This window comes from Meriones unguiculatus, chromosome 2, assembly GCF_030254825.1.
Source record: "Meriones unguiculatus strain TT.TT164.6M chromosome 2, Bangor_MerUng_6.1, whole genome shotgun sequence".
Classification (NCBI taxonomy): Eukaryota; Metazoa; Chordata; class Mammalia; order Rodentia; family Muridae; genus Meriones; species Meriones unguiculatus.
In genome coordinates, this window is record NC_083350.1 from 70454354 (window position 1) to 70471609 (window position 17256).

The following is a 17256-nucleotide window of genomic DNA, read 5'->3' on the forward strand; positions in this document are numbered from 1 at the left end:
AGGCCACATTGTTAAAACTGACTGAAACTTAGGTTTAGTTTATATGTTTTTTTTCTTGTGGTGCACTTGAAGACAGTACAGTTTATGCTGCATACTCTTTCTCTGTTTCTTTAAATTTTAATAAAAACCTATTATAGAAATTAAAATTCTTTGTCAGCTTTAGGAGATTGAAATATGCAGTTTAGCCGAATTGCTTCAAGCTTCAGAGGCTAAGAATCATGCTCTCTGTGTGGTTTAATTAAAGGAAATGGTTTATAAATGGAATTTCTTAACGTACACATAGAGGAGGGGTAAGGGAAGAAGGAAGGAGAGAGAGAAGACCCTGGAGAAACCTAGTTGAACACTGAAAAGTTTACATATGTGTAGCTTGATTCTGTCACAAAAAGTTCGATTTAATTTTATGTCATGGAGAAGTCTGGAGAAAGAGCATCAATGAAGCCAAGAGTTGTTCTCAGCATCTTATTAATTTGCATAGAAAGGAGAGGGCTGCAATGAAGCTCAGAGCTTCATGGCAGAGCGCTTGCTTATTGTGTGTGAGGTCCTGGGTAATATCATCAGAACCACCAAAGAATCAAAAACACAATTAAAGAGCCCTTCCCTGGCCACATCTGGACTTTCATACATATTGAGTGTATCATAGGTTAGAGGAACCCTTTAAAAACTGGGGAACAAGCTGCATGAGGTTTGCACATACCTGTAATCCTAGCACTCTGAAAGGCAGAGGCTGGTAAGTTCGAGGCCAGCCTGGTCTTAAAAAAGAAAAAAAGGAAGGAAAGAAGAAAGGAAGGAAGGGAGAAAATAGTGATTCTGCTGCATTTCTGATTCAAGTGTATGCATAGTATCATTAAACTATCAGAAGCCTACATTTCATATTTTAATCTCATAATTATTTCTGTAGCATCCACTTACAGTTTTGATTTTTTTTTCAGTTTCCTTCTCCAGAACACAGTAGGGCTTCATTCTCTTTCTTGACATTTGTTGACTTGTCAGTGTTTAATATTATATGACTTGGCTTGGCTGAAAAAAGGAAAATAAAGCTTTCTCTAACATATTTTCTAATATTTTAGGGCAACACAATAAAACTTTCCTTCAGTGGAGAAATATTAATATGTTTAGAAATTGTTAAATCTTTTAATTCTTTGAGTTCTACCTACCATAGGCTTGATTCTGGTTTATTTCATTTTTGTGATGAGGGGTTAGCATAAATAACAACAGTAGTCTTATAGGCTTCCTGTGCTCCCTCACTTGCACAGGTTCCTCACAGTGGATTTTGTGTGGTCCCACTCTGGGACTCATGATGGACCGTGGCTCCGTCATTCCTGGTTTGATTCTGTCTTACCTCTAACTGGCATATATATATATATATATATATATATATATATATATATATATATATATATAATTGTACCAGTTGGGGGAGAGGGCAGCAACTTCTAAATGACCCTGCTGGAAAGAGATACATGTCATTCCAACTCAAGAGAGCCTTATGTTACCATGCTGGATGTCTACAAGGGAGGAATATCATGGAAATCATTGAGCATTATTGCAGCAGTGTGGAGAATTTTTCTCCACACCCTACCTGGAATACCAGGTACCAGAAGCTGCCCTGATGGTTTCACTGTTAATTGTGTATATCTCTGCGGCTCCGTGTACATGAGTGCAGTGTCAGCAGAGGCCAGAGGGGGCATTGTGTCTCCTGGAGCTGGATGTAAACAGTGGGCCCTACCAACCCAAGTTGGGTGCTTACAACCAGACTAGGGTCCTCTATGAGAGGATAATGTTCTTGACCACCTCAGCGGTATCTTCAGGTCCTTTTTGTATGTTTATAGCCTGTTATTTTAGTCAGGCAACAGAAATGGCTTCTGTTATATCTCTGCAGAACAGCACTTCCTCTCTCCTACTGTGCTCAACAGGGACCACCATGTGCTGAGAGAGCAACTCTCAACTACCTGGAGGATGATCATTTTTTAATTTTTAATTTATTTTTTATGATATTTAGTGTGTGTGTGTGTGTGTGTGTGTGTGGCATTCATGTGGAGGTCAGAGATCAGTTTTCTCCTTCCCACATCAACCCGTGAACTTTAATGCGGATGGCTAGGCCTGGTAGCAAGAGCCTGTATCATCTACTCCCCCAGAATGATCTCTAGGTGGTAGGCGAAGACTGTATCTTAGACTGTGGATGTCCTAAGAAGAACATTCTATACTTGTCCTGTCACTTCAGCCATCCCTCTTTGGTTCTTAGAAAGTTCTCTGTAATAGCACTAACTATGGTACCATTTTCCAAAGATGGTACCACAATTCTAAGTTGGTTCAGTCCACAGTTGTCTTTTGATCCAAATCACCCCCAACCTCTAATGGACTAGAGAGAGGTAAATGAACAGTAGAGAACAAAGAGATACCTCACTAGTTCTGCTTTCAGAGCAAACTAGAGCCTTGGGTTGCTTTCTTGGCCATGGGAGGTAGACAAATTAGAGCATGGACTGACATTGTTGAATGTGCAGTGTGGCTCAAACACAGCATGTCCGAACTCTGGGATGGGTTATCAGCATTTGATTGCCTCTCTACAATTTTAAGATTCACTCTAGTCAGGTTCCTGGCTTTTTTAGAAAGCTGTTTATTGTGCAACAGTATTACTTGATAAATGAAGTTTAATGGCTTTACTCATTAGAATCTCATCCCCAGTGAATAAGACACTAGCAAGGCAATAGAATAATGATCCCAAATTGGTTTTCAGTTGCCCTTAGACATTCTAGAAACATTAACCATTTTATGACAGAAGAATTTAATTTATATTTCATTGTTCCTATGGCTGTCTCCAAAACCTTCTTGCAGTTGAAAGGTTTTATTTTTATTATCTTCTACCTTCTGTGCCCATGCATGTGTGTGCAAATGTGCATGTATGTACATGCACAGCACAGAGGACCATGTCAGGTATCTGTTTCTGTTTCTCTCCAACCTATTTTTAAAGCCAGATTCTCTTTCTGCTCCTGATGTTCACTATTGACTAGACTTAGTGGCCAGCTACTATCTCCCTAGCACTGTGGTTAGAGGCTTTTGCTGCATCAGCTGACCTTTACATGGTTGTTAACGATTCAAATTCAGGTCATCATGCTTGCAGAGCAAGCATTTTACTGACTGTGTCCTTTATCCAGCCCACTCCACTGTGTTTTAAGGAAGGCGTGTATGGACCAATTGCAGGGCTTGTCTTTCCTATAACATCTCTGACCCTCCCACTGCAAAATTTGCTGGTGGAGGAGGAACCAAGCATTCTCAGGTTCCCCACTAGATCCTTCAAGTTAACCTGACCACTACTTTAGAATCAAAACTAAGTTTAATACCTAAACTTAGTTTTCTTTGAGCTTAATTGTGTTCATATCTTATGTAAGCACATAATCACATGCAACCCACTCTTTAGTTCTAAAGCAAGACGTGTGTGAGTCTCACCATCTCATGATTGTTTCAGCTTTTGGAATCATTAATTTGGTTCATTTCAATTACTTATTCTGCCCTCTATTCATTTGGTTTTATTCCTTTTGTTGTATTTTAAGATTAACAGTTAGGTGTAAAGATTTTAGTATGTTTATCCTATATGATATGTCTGATATCCACTTACAAGTGAGTTTATAGCTTGTGTGTCTTTCTACTTCTGGGATACCTCACTCAAGATGATTTGTTCTAGATCCCACCATTTGCCTGAAAATTTCATGATCTCCTTGTTTTTAATTGCTGAGTAGTATTCCATTGTGTAAATGTATCACAATTTCTGTATCCATTCCTCAGTTAAGGGACATCTGGGTTGTTCTGGCTATTACGAATAAAGCTCCTACAAATGTGGTTGAACAAATGGTCTTGTTGTATACTTGAGCATCTTTTGAATATATGTCTATGAGTGATATAGCTGGATCTTGAGGTTGCACTATTCCTAATTGTCTGAGAAAACACCATATTGATTTCCAAAATGGTTGTACAAGTTTACATTCCCACCAGCAATGGAGGAGGGTTCTCCTTTCTCCACATCCTCCAGCATGTATTGTCACTTGAGTTTTTGATCTTGGCCATTTTGATGGGTGTAAGGCGAAACCTCAGGGTTGTTTTGATTTGCATTTACCTGATGACCAAGGACAATGAGCATTTCAAATGTTTCTCTGCAATTCGATGTTCCTCTATAGAGAATTCTCTGTTTAGCTCTGTACCCTATTTTTTAATTGGATTACTTGATTTGTTGCTTTTTAACTTCTTGAGTTCTTTATATAAGAGGGAGAAAACAGGGAACAGGAAAGGAGCCTACCACAGAGGGCATCTGAATGAGTTTCCCCAGCAAGGTATCAAAGCAGATGCTGAGACTCATAGCCAAACTTTGGGCAGAGTGCAGGGAAAGACCTAGAGCGAACAACAGAGTCAAAAACATCTGGGCCCAGGGAACCCTCCTGAGATCGATGCTCCAACCAAGAACAATGCATGGAGAGGGCCTAGAACCTCTGCTCAGATGTAGACCATGGGCAGCTCAGATTTAATTTGGGTTGCCTAGTAAGGGGAGCAGGGCCTGTGTCTCTGACATGGACTCAGTGGCCAGCTTTTTGATCACCTCCCCGTGGAGTTAGGCAGCTTTGTCAAGCCACAGAGGGAGATGATGCAGCCCATCCTGATGAGACCTGATAGGCTAGGGTCAGATAGTAGGGGAGGAGGAACTCCCCTATCAGTGGACTAGGGGAGAGGCATAGGAGGAGAAGAAGGAGGGAGGGTGCAAGTGGGAAAACATGAGGGAGGGGGCTACAGCTGGATACAAAGTGAATAAATAGTAATAAATAGAAATAAAATTTTCTATAAACTAAAAAAAAAAAAGATGAACAATTAGTATCATTAAAATCTCTTGTGCATAAAAGTTTGCTCATTGATTTTAATTCCACATAAAGTTAATAAGAAAACAGGAATCTAAGTGGTTGTACTTTGTGTGAGATAAGGGCTTGGGGTACCCTGTACCTGATACACATCAAAGTGCACAAGTTAGCCTAGGAGGCTCTCAGTCCCCTGATAGTGTGCTTGGATGTTCTTCACTGCAGATTTGTTGAAGGGAAGTTATTCACCTGGAAATGTAACTAAGTTGCCTGGCATTTGGAGCACCTGAGTGAACTTAATTGAAAACTGCTAAGGCCTGTAAGAAACATTACACAGAGAGAGCACATAGTTTTGAAGCAAAAATCCAGCTTTCAGAAAAGGATCGAGTTGACTTGTGAGACTTAGATGGTGTTATGTTTTATATCCCAGGGAGAAATTATTAAGCCCTGTAGAAGGATAGCTCTGAGTGCTTGAAGTATTCTTCTCTCGGTGTTCTGAAATCCTCAGGGAAAAGTCTTTGAAAACCATAAGGAATAGTAGCATTGTGTTTGCCAGTGTGAGGAGAAAGAAGAATTGTGTAATTGAATAAATTCATCCCTTGTGGCCTATGATAGGACAGGACTTCCTGGCATTTGGAGAAAAAAAATGAAACACTGCACTGTCCTTTGCCAGCACCAACTTTCATAATTGATATTTTCCTTGGTGTCAGTGAATAACTTGATATTTCAATGGTAAACTTGTTACAAAAGGGTACTCATGATCACAGGCTCCAAGTCTCATTTGAGGGTTTTAAAAGATGTATTTATATCTGTTGGAAGATTCATGTATATTAAATATTTAAAGTATTGCCTAAGCTCCATCTTTTATTTTTCTTTACATAGTTTGACGTTTACAGAAAATATAATGAGCTTTTCTAGCAAACAATCCATGAACATTTCTAAAGCATCTCCTAATTTATCTCACTGCGCATGCAACCATGCAGAGGATTGGCAGATTCTGCAAGGACTACTTTACTATCGAGGGGGGAGGGGTACATTTCTAAAAAAAAAAAAAAATCTCAAGTTAACTTTATGTGATATCTTAGGATGGCAAGAGCAAGCTGAAACAGACTTCAGATTTGTGATGAGACCTGTCTCTCGGAAAGCATTCTGCCTTGCTTTGCAACCTGTCTCTTCAAACACTGCAAGATAGGGGCATGACTACTCCATTCACTTTCCCCCTTTCTCACGTCTCCATTCACAGATCCACGGTTCATTGATTGAGCCTGCTCTCCGCCTGTGCAAGGGAAGTTCAGTACAATCCTGTTTTGTCTGGGCACTTCAGTAAAACTAACACTTTAAGATATGGGTGAAGGAGCTGTCAGGAAAAGTTTTCAAGTCAGGTCCTTTGACTGTTGATAAAATAATAGGATTTCAATTTTATTGCATTTGTCTGATGCAATATTGCAGCCTTCACTGAAAAGCAATGTCTTGTTTTCCTAATAGGTCTTCAAAAATGGCAATTAAAGTAGAAAAGTAACAAAATTTCAAAAGCATGTTTAAGCATGAAAATATCTGAGAATATTTTCTTATAATTGCTTCTAAATATGGAATGATTGTTTATCTTGAACAAAAACTGTAAACCACATGCGTCTATTAGCATATTTACATTTGCATTTATGTAGGACAGTTAACTGCTAATACATTTAATATGTATGATCTGTGTTTTCCTGTTAATACTTTATATAGATATTATGGCTTTATGGTTAACATTAACAGGAGCTATTACTTGGAGAGGAAAAAAGTACTTTAAAATAATTATTTCCCCAGTGTTTAATTTTATATTAATCATGTTAGCGAAATTTTATGTAGGCTAAAATGCAGTAAGTTCATGTTATGAAAGGGAGCTATACAGTGTTCTAATTATATTTTCTTTCTTAGTGTTATGTGTGTAGCCACACATCTGAAAAGGTGCAGATTTATTTTAAGTTTGATTAATCCTGGGTGCCAGACTTGTACTTTGTACTTTCATTTACCTAAATAAATGTACTTTCTTTCCTCTCATCCTTCACAGTTTCTAGTTTTGTCTGAGCACTTCAGCAAAATTAATATTTTAATATATGGGTAGTGGAGCTGTCAAATAGGTTTTCAAATCAAATCCTTTGATTATAAAATAATAGAATTTTAATTTTATTCCATTTGTCTGATAAAATTTTACGGCTTTCATCAAAGAGCAACTCCGTATTATGTAAATCACTGATCATTTATATCATCCTGTTCCTAGTGATGCCAGATTGACACTTGACTGGAATGCCAGGGAGGATCTGGGGACTTTCACAACTGTCCTTGCCTGGTGTGGATCTTACAATGTGGAAGGTTGCACCATCATCTATAAGAAAGCTTTTGTTAAGTATAAATAAATTTCAATACTGTCAAGATGGCTCAGCAGTGAAGAAAGCTTCCTGCTCCATAATGCCAAAGACCTTATTCATTTCCCAGCCCCCACAGCGCGTGGCTCAAAACCACTTGTGATTACAGATCTGAGGTATCTGATGCCTCTGCCCTCGCTGGGCACATCCACTGCAGTGAACATAACTCTACTCCCCCACAGAAACTTATGCATGTAATTTAAAATAATAAAAATAAAGCTTTTAAAAGGAAACACAACTCTCTATATGAGTTTTGTGCTGAAGGAAAACCAGGAAGTGCATATGTGCATACATGTCCAGCCTTCCACACATTGTCCCCAACTAGTAAATCCCTCATCCATGTGACAGCTCCATATGAGAATTAACCAGAGTGTGTAGATTACAATGAGGTTCATTATAAGTTCTGAACTTCCGTAGGTTTTGACAAAAATGTAATGTTTTTCACCCATCCCAAATATGTGACAATGTTTCACTTCTAAAGATTAAGATAAATATGCATCACATTTCCTGAAAGTTGCAAAATGAAATGTGGTAAAATTTATAAGTAAAAATTCTTGATCGTTATTTAATCTACCTTTATTTCCTAAGAAAAATATTTTACAACAGAGCATGCATATATATATATATATATATATATATATATATATATATATATATATATTACAGATACATTTATCATGTATAGGTATACTTTTATTCCAATTTTAATAATTAAACCTATCTCTAGGCTATTTACCTCTTTGAAATTATTTCTGCTGGTTCTGTCTTTGTTTTTGTGCACCCAGATTTTGAGAGGCATGGCTATAAGTAACATAGTTTATTGTTTATAATTATAAATATAAAAACAATAGCAGGCAAGGTGTTGTCTCTATGTAACTCTGACTTTCTGAGAACTTACTATGGCAGGCTGGCCTCTAACTCATAGAGCTCAGAGATCTGCCTGACTCTGCCTCCTGAGTGCTGAGATTAAAGACATGTTCCACCAGCCTGGTGCTTCTCTACCATTATTTATACAGTTTCTGTACAAATATAGCTCTCTTGTGTAAATTCCACATCTTGGCCCTAGCACATTGTCAAGAGGGAGAAAAATCTCACTTGCTGCATCTGAACCAAGGAAAAAAAAATGACAACAGGCAGTGAACGTGGACTAGGTGGCAACAGATGAAACTCACACATTTCTCCTAGAAATGAGGAGTCATTTTAATTGGTACGACCTAAAATAACACAAGGTGGCTGAAACTGCTGATCGTGCTGAATCGGAGGCTGAACTGACATTTATTGGCGAGGGCTTCTTCCATCGAAATCTTTGTTCATTAATTTTTCATTAAAATGTTATTGTTGTATTTATTGAATCTACAGAACTATATGGCATAATGCATGTCTTTAACCAACTGTATATAAGACATTATATATGTAGTATATAGACTCACTCTATGGGTGTATTCATGCCTTTGAGTGTATAATCTTGGCAAACCTATATATTTACAAGTATACAAAAATTGAAGAATTTAATGTCAGAACTCTCTCTCTTCCTCCCCCCTCTTTAGTCTCTCTCTCCCTCCCTCCTTCTCCCTTTGTCCGTCCGTCTGTTTATCTGTTCTCTCCTCTTTTACTGTTTTTGAGATAGAGTCTCTTCACTGATCTGAATTTCAGGGATCCACCTGACTCCATCCTTTAAGCACAGGAGTTACAAGCACTAGCCTTACAGTTTGCACAGGTTTTCATGCTTGCATGGCATGCACCAAATCATCTCCTCTTCCCTACATAGATACATTTCATTACATCTGAGTGGAGCTGGAGATGCAGCTTCATGGTATAGCATGTGTTTAACATTGCCTGAGACCCTGGTTTCAGTCCCCAGTACAAAAAAGTAGATCAACAAACATACAGGATCTTGGGAAAATACCCAGAGTTAAGAATTACTTTTTAATCAGTGAGCCCCTATGAGCCCTGCCTAGTTGATTCTGTGGGCTGAGTTCTCTTGGTGTGTTCAACCCCTCTAGCTCCTCCAATCCTTCCTCAGTGGATCTGAGCTCCAAAGGAGGGAGGGGAGTGCGACTGAGAGGAGTGAAATGAGGGAAGGTTGTGGTAGAGATCCATTGTATGAAAGAAGAGTAAAGAAAAAAAGAATTACTTTTTAAAACACTGTTTGCAGTGGGACTCCCAGAACTCTAAACTTGGCATTATTTTCTCAACCAGCTTTTACTGGATTCTTTGTTAATCTGCTTTAATGTTAGGTTTCGTTCGCTTAACGAGTCAGATTCTTTTAGACCTTTGTTAAGGAATGACTAGAATCTTGGGCAGATGGCAAGGATGGAGCTCTCTTCCACATCTGCAGAGCAAAAATAATTAGTGTCATGCCACAAGTTCACTGTGTAGGTTAAACTATATGTGATGTACGAGTCTCCATCTTAGTGGTTTTTTGTTGTGTACACGCACGTGGAGGTTGGAGGTTGAACTCAGATTTCTACCTTAGTCACTTTCCACCTCATTCCTTTGAGGCAGGGTCTCCCACTGAGGCTGCACCTCACAGTTGCAATTGCATTGGCTGCTGACCAGCTCCACGGTGCTTTCTACCGTCATGGTACTACGATTACACGAGTGAACCCTACACCCAGCATTTTACGTTACTGTCAAGATCCAAACTCAGGTCCTCTGGCTTGCATAGCAAGACCTTGAGCCATCTCCCCAGCCCCCCTTTAACCTAGTTTTAATTCTAGTTTGCAATGCTTTACCATCAACAAATTATTGGTTCAAATTACTACTACCGGCAACTTAACTATAAATACTTCGTACAGATTCTTTGAAGGCCTTGGGTTTGTGCATTGGCCATAGGCTTTTGTTGTGGGGTTTTGATATAGCAAGCTTTGCATACTTTAGATTCTCTGTTTCTAGTCCTCTTTCCTTCCTTCTTTCTCTCTTTCTTTTTAAAGTGTTTTTGAGGTATTGCTAGATATTCATGAGCACTTACTTATATTATTCTCATCGCTGTTACTTGTCACAGAAAATCAAAAGCTAAGAGCCACTATCAAAAACACTAAATATTTTTTGTTGTCTTAGGGAGATAAGGCATACCATCACAGGAAACCATTAAGCAATAAAGAGTAGATAGTAGACTTGCTATAATGGACACAGCATTAATGTGTTAACTTTTATAATAAAATTTGTATTAAAAATTCAGAGTGAGCATAAACATAGACACATGCTTACAATTTAAAAACTAAAAACAAATATTGCAAAACAGTAGGAGAGCATTATAAATTGCCATGATGCATTTATAACTTTTTACTGTTAATGACAACTTTGAAGGATGATACACATGGCATTATGTGAATAATTATATATTCAGTAGTTAAAAATATTTTATTACTTTTAGTAAGGGAAATGAGTGAATGTGGAACGTGGATGTAGTCTGTGCTTGTCTCAGTGAATTGATGTGACTGGAAATGAAAGAACCATTTCCTGTTGGTGTGTGAGACAGAGGACTTCTGAAACTGAGAAATCCAGCACTCCAGGGGTAGGGACCAGAAAATCAAGAGTTCAGGGTCATTGTTAGCTACATAATTCAGTTGCAAGTAGCCCAAGCTACAGAAGACTCTATCTCTAAAAACCCAAATACAAATAACAAACATGAACCTTTTCCTTGTATCCCGGGAAAACAAGAAAGTCACTGTGAATGCACTTTTAACTAAGGACATATTTATCACTTGCCAATTGTATCTCACGTAATCATGACCTGGCTGCAGCATGAGTTGTTGGGAAATGAAAACTGTTTCATATGTGATGGCTTCACTTGCCATTCCCATGGAATACCTTTTCAGAAAGTTGGAAGGTAGATTACAAAGGAAATGATCTTCCTCAGAGACTGTCCTGAGCATGCCCAGTTCTCTTTATAAATGCAGAATCTAACTTTCTCTGTTAAATGCAGGTTGATTGGCACTGCATTATGAAATGCTGATTTTTTTTCTTCTCCATTTTTAAGTAAACACAATGGTACCTGGCATGATTGACACCCTGAAATCATTTAGATCCTCCTCCTTAGGCACTGATTTATTTTTCACTTAAATTTTTTAAGATACGTGTTTATTTCATTCGGTGAGAATTTATATTAAGAACAGAAAAGATCAAAAGCACCTCAAGGAACAGAGATTATCAGTTTTTCTCCTGTCACTATGTTCCGAGGATTCCAGAACACATTGTGGGTATTCATGAAAATGCCCAGAATTTTCTTCCTTCTAGTGTTTGTCCAAGAATAACACACTAAGGTCCCATGGCAGGAATGGCTCAGGCTAACACACAGCTGAGAAACCCAGGCCTGAATGTTTTTTTGGTTGAGTGCGAGGCTCAGCTGTGGTAGAGCTCCAGTTGCTCTGTGACAAAGACCAACAACATCTTGGAATGAGGGATGATGGAGCTTAGTAGGGGACAGTAAGCAACACCTTTGTGAGGGGTTGAGGTTAAAATCAGGAACATCTGCTGGCCCAGTATCTAAGAGATGGCCAAGGGGAGAAGAAACTTTAAACAAGGAGATGAAAGGCAACAGCCTTGATTCAGTTACTGCTTCTTTTTTGAGGGGAATTTAGTCTAGGACACTCAAGTCCAAGGATGCTCAAGTCCCTGCCATGGAAGTGACCCAGTATATTCTTTGCATAAGCCTAGGTATTCCTTCCTGCATACTTTATCTCTGGAATATGAAGTTCTTAGCAAAATGTACAGGCTCTGTCCATAGTTGCTCTATCATATTTACAAAAGACGAGGAGGAAAAAGGACTTCAGGATAAATGTAACTGTTTTTCTTTTGGAATATATCTACCTTGTTGTTGGTTGGGGGTAGTATGATCTTCATATGCATAACCTGAAGTTAGAGAGAACTACACTTGGCCTTGAAATCGTGAGGACCCAAATGTGATCTTCATAACCCATGTAGAAATGCTGGGAGTGATCATGTATGCTTCTCATTATGCCCAAGGAGGCAGAGGCAGACAAATCCCTAGGGTTTACATGCCTGCCTCCTAGCCAAATTGGCAAATGAGAGAAGATACCTCAAAAAACCAAGTTGGTTGGCTCCTGAGGAATGGCACAAGAACTTGAACCCAGGTCTTCACATCTGCACATACTTGGGCCAGTCACGCACACAAGCACAGAACTCGTGCACACACATGTGAAAACAGCCTCTGGGTGTTCAGGCTGCTGCGTTTTATCATTTAGCCTAACACAGTGAATGTCATTAGCTGTGCTTACCTCGGTGGAGTAACCAAGTCCTTGTCCTCTGTTACAGTGAAATTCAGCAACTGCAATAGAAAAAGGAAAGTTCAGTATGAAAGCAGCGAGCCAGCAGATTTCAAAGTGGATGAGGATGGAACCGTGTATGCAGTGAGAAGCTTCCCTCTCTCTGCAGAGCAGGCAAAGTTCTTGATATACGCCCAAGACAAAGAAACCCAGGAAAAGTGGCAGGTAGCAGTGAACCTGAGCCTGGATCCAACCCTCACTGAGGAGTCTGCGAAGGTATGGTGCCGGGACCCAGGTTTGGAGCTTATGCTTAATGGCTAGATTTACGATTCTAACTGAATATGGGTTTAATTTTTACCATATCAGTGGATGGCCAGTGTTTCCATTTTTATCAACTTCAAGTCTTTTTAGCAGTACTTTGTTGCATCTCTAACATAATCGACTAAGTATATCTCAAGCAACCAGAAATTGCCTTGGAGAGGTTTGTTTATTAATTCAAATTAGAAGTAGTTTCTGTTACATTGCTGAGATGCTTTACAAGCTGTTAAGTGTAACCACAAAGTAAACACATCTTGGGAAGATGTCATCAGTCAAATTTATGAGGTGGGAGGTGCAGATCTACAGTGGGGACAGGAAGCGTTTCTGGCAATGACTGTTGAGTTTTGTCCTATTTCTTCATGAGCAAATTGGGTAGCATGAAGCGTTATTAATCCTGCCACTAATTTTGAGGAGTGATACTCTCCTCATGGAAGCTGCTGTGAGCCAGGGTGAAATAAATGACGTGTGTTTACAACAGAGACCTATTCAGCTGGGCAAGTGTTTATTGAGCCCTTTTTCTGTGAAAATACCTATGTAGTAATTTTTTCTTTGTTATTCAAGACAGTGTTTCTCTGTGTAGCCTTGGCTGTCCTGGACTCTTGGTAGATCAGGGTTGCCTCAAACTCACAGAGATCCACCTGCTTCTGCCTCCCAAGTCCTGGGATTAAAAGAATGTGTCACCACACCCCACACCCTACATCATAATTTTAAAATGAGATATGGAGTAATGATGTCACAAATCCTATATTGTTTATAAATGCCACATTCTTTAAGTTTATTCAAACTAAGATTCAGGGACACACCTGTTTGAAGCCCACGACTTTGAACTCTAATCATTATGTCTGGTATACTACAGTCACAGATAAGAACACAGGCCATCCTAATATTTAATTGTGAATTTGATGTGCATACACATATTCAAATGAGAATAAATATACTAATTTTTTTGCTTTTCTTTTATAATAATGTTGAGGTATCAAACCATGTAAAATACAATGTATTAAGCCTTTAAGTGTTACAAGGACTCAGACCACTTGGGTGATATACACAGTGGGAGGCTGGTACCTAATGGGGTGAAAAGATGCGCCTGTTGTTGTTGGTCCTCCTTGTGCCAGCAAACTGTCCTGGATGTTTGCACAGAGACAGCAAGGCCTAATGGCTAAAATGTCCACAGACATGGAGAGAAACAGAAGAAAATGTTGACACATAGCAGAGATTAATGCCTCGTGTGCAAAGTGGGTCATTTACTGCATCCATCACAGCTGACATAGGTTTAGAATAATTACAGCATTAATTCTGTGGGATTTAATAGGGTCATAAATATTTGAGACATTCTTTAGCGGTATGTATTAAACTTCTCTTGGAATTCAAATTATATCTCAGCACATCAAGATCTGAATTTAATGTACAGTGGGCACATTACCTGAACTGTGGTCAAAACTAATGAGAAATATATAAAAGGGTGCTATTAAACTTTGTTTAATATTAACTACTCTCTAGGATGGTTTATAGAAACGGCAAGTAGTTTACTCAACTGGACTGTATAATAAATTGTTTCTAATTCAATTTTCACTAAATAGAGCAATCCAAATACTTCATGGCAGTTTTCTGTTATTGAACTAGGGGAGAAGGAACAGGCCTTCTGAGCTATTCTTTTTGTTCATAATACAGTGTGGTGCGTACACACATAGGTGTCCATTAATATTGATGTGAACATAGAAAGTGCTCTGGCTAGCCCTCAGGAAGGTCTTCTTGTATTTTAATGCAAAGGAACCACATGAAATTGAAGAAATACTATTCCCTAGACAACTCTCCAAGCACAGTGGGTCCCTACAAAGGCAGAAGAGAGACTGGGTCATCCCGCCAATCAACTTGCCAGAAAATTCCAGAGGACCCTTTCCTCAGGAGCTCGTCAGGGTAAGGAGCTGTCATTTTAATTATTCTCGTGGTAAGGTGACATTGGAAATTGTTTTGCCCCCTGTGGTTTGTTTCATTTTGTTTGTTTGTTTGTTTGTTTGTTTGTTTTAGCAAAGTAGAGTTTATGCCAGGTGTATATACAGTTGAATCTGTGTGGGAGTGGAATTCCTCCTAGGTAGTAAGAAGCCTCCTTCGCTTTCCTTTCTTGTCTCCTGGATTATTTATACACAGAGCTCTCCAAGGTTCTGGCCACTGACTGATAGGGCTTTTGTGAATTCATGAGCCCTAACACTATCCCGTCCCTCCCCTACCAGCTCTCACTGCTAAAACCGTAGTCTTAACCAGGGCTTTCCATGTTGATCTCTGCCCTCTACAGATCGTTTGGGACGGAGGGAATATATAAAGGCCAATCCTTGCTAAAACTGTCAGCACCAAGTGCACTTGAGAGTTGTTGTTTTTTTAACAGAATCCCTGGGGTGGTTCAAAACTGCAGCCTTTTAAACCTAAGAAGAGAGAATTCTGCAGTTACTTATACTGTGTATCATCTGACATGGGAAAAAATAAGCAAAATCAACAGGGCATTATTTATTCAAAAGTACAATAATACGTAATCATCATATTCTCATTTATTAAAATGCAAATGTTTCCATGATTATTTCAGTACTCCTGACACATACATAAAAAGCTGTGAGCTTTTAAAATAAGGCACTTACTTGTGTTGTATGTTCTATCATAATGTGTGTTATAGTTCAATTTAATAATGTTCATAACCCCAATAGACATGTTTTTCATCATCACTCACGAAATACGACTGAAAACAGAATTTTTCCCTAAGTTAAGAAATATCTGTAGATCAAATGAGTGGATTAATTTCACTTATCAAGTACATAAAGATCTGTATTTATTGCTGCCCAGACTGCCCTTTCTCTGTCTCTGCCTTTCTTCCGTTTTCTGTCTCTGTAACCTGCACTGCACCATCATGATTTTCTTTTGTTTGGAGTATAAAATACACCCAAAGAATCTCTCTGTGATGCTTTGTTAGAAAAGAGAATTGTAGCCTTCATTACCACCTGAAAACGATGTAGGAAGCTTTGGTCACACTGAGTCAGTACAATGGATACAATGAAATCTAATGTGCAGGTCTGTTCCCAACACCAAAGTCCCACATAAGGTTATTTCAAGCAATGGCTAGATAATTATTATTCCTTACAGTTTCTGATGTGTGAAGACATTATGTTTTTCTTTTTTCAAGTTAAATTAGACGCTTGTTACTTATTGTAAATATTTTACCCTGGCAGTTTTGTCTAAGTGGACACTGCTATGTTTTGACATTTTTGCACAACTCCCAGCTACTGTTCTTTCAGATGAAAAGGTTACCCCAAGTCTTTCTGCAGATAGGTAATGAATGCCTCTTAAGTTCATCATCAGGAATCAAAGAATGGACTTGGAAGATGGCACAATCATAGGGTACATCCCACACAACCTGAGGATCTGAGTTCAAATCCTCATCTGTAAGCTCAGTGCTGAAGACTCCGAAAGGAGAAACTCTAGGGCTTGCTGCCTAACCCATCGACATGAATCAGTGAAGTCCAGCTTCACCGAGAGACACTGTCTCAAAGAGCAAGGTGGAGAGCAATTGCAGAAGGCACTCACATGCATGCATACACACAGAGACATCCCTAGCGTGCACACACACACCCACAGAAAAGGAGGAAGAGAGGGTAGGAGCAAGGAAAAAAGAAGAGGAAGGGATGGTCTGGCAGAGGTCAACAAAGTTCCAGGAGGGATGAAACAGGGGTGGAAAGTGTGGTGTGCCCCCTAACAAAATGTACTCATGTTTTCTGCTTCTGTGATTGTTTTCTTGATCCTCAGATCAGGTCTGATAGAGATAAAAACCTGTCCCTGAGGTACAGTGTCACTGGGCCAGGAGCTGACCAGCCTCCGACCGGCATCTTCATTATCAACCCCATCTCAGGGCAGCTGTCAGTCACAAAGCCTTTGGATCGAGAGCTGATAGCCCGGTTTCATGTAAGCCTCTAGCTGTCTGCTGAGTCTGTGTTCATACTCTTTGGAGTGTGTGTGTGTGAGTGTGTGTGTGTGTGTGTGTGTGTGTGTGTGTGTGTGTGTGTGAGTGTGTGTGTGTGTGTGTGTGTGTGTGTGTGTGTGTGTGAGTGTGTGTGGTTTCCCACTGCCTGAAGTCACTCTGATGACTCTAACACTAAGGTTTAACACCAGAAATGTCTCTGTGGGCTTTCGGCTTCATTTAATAAGCATGTGCTTATAGAATTGATGCATGCAATGCCAATTGACAAGCAATGCCAAAATAACCGGGAAGAAAGGGAAATGGCCTGAGACGTCATCACTTTTGACATGCCAGCACTTGCCTTCAGATACATGGCTAAGAGGACCCATGAGAACAGGTCTGTATGGTCAGGATCAGAGCAACAGATGTAAATATCCAGCCCACAGCATTTTTATAATCATAGCAGGCTCATTTGTATTTTACTCATTTTAGGTCACTTCTTTTCCCCCCCCCCCTTTCTGTTATGA

At 39.3% G+C, this 17256-nt stretch overlaps 1 protein-coding gene across 1 annotated transcript in view; it reads left to right on the forward strand.

Annotated features, from left to right (window-relative positions):
• Nucleotides 1-17256, forward strand: part of Cdh2 (cadherin 2) — a 225541-nt gene that overhangs the window by 150433 nt on the left and 57852 nt on the right. The window contains exons 3-5 of the mRNA XM_060377646.1: nucleotides 12521-12747; nucleotides 14560-14706; nucleotides 16579-16734. Of these exons, the coding sequence (XP_060233629.1) occupies nucleotides 12521-12747; nucleotides 14560-14706; nucleotides 16579-16734 (530 nt within the window). The remainder of the gene's footprint in view (nucleotides 1-12520; nucleotides 12748-14559; nucleotides 14707-16578; nucleotides 16735-17256) is intronic.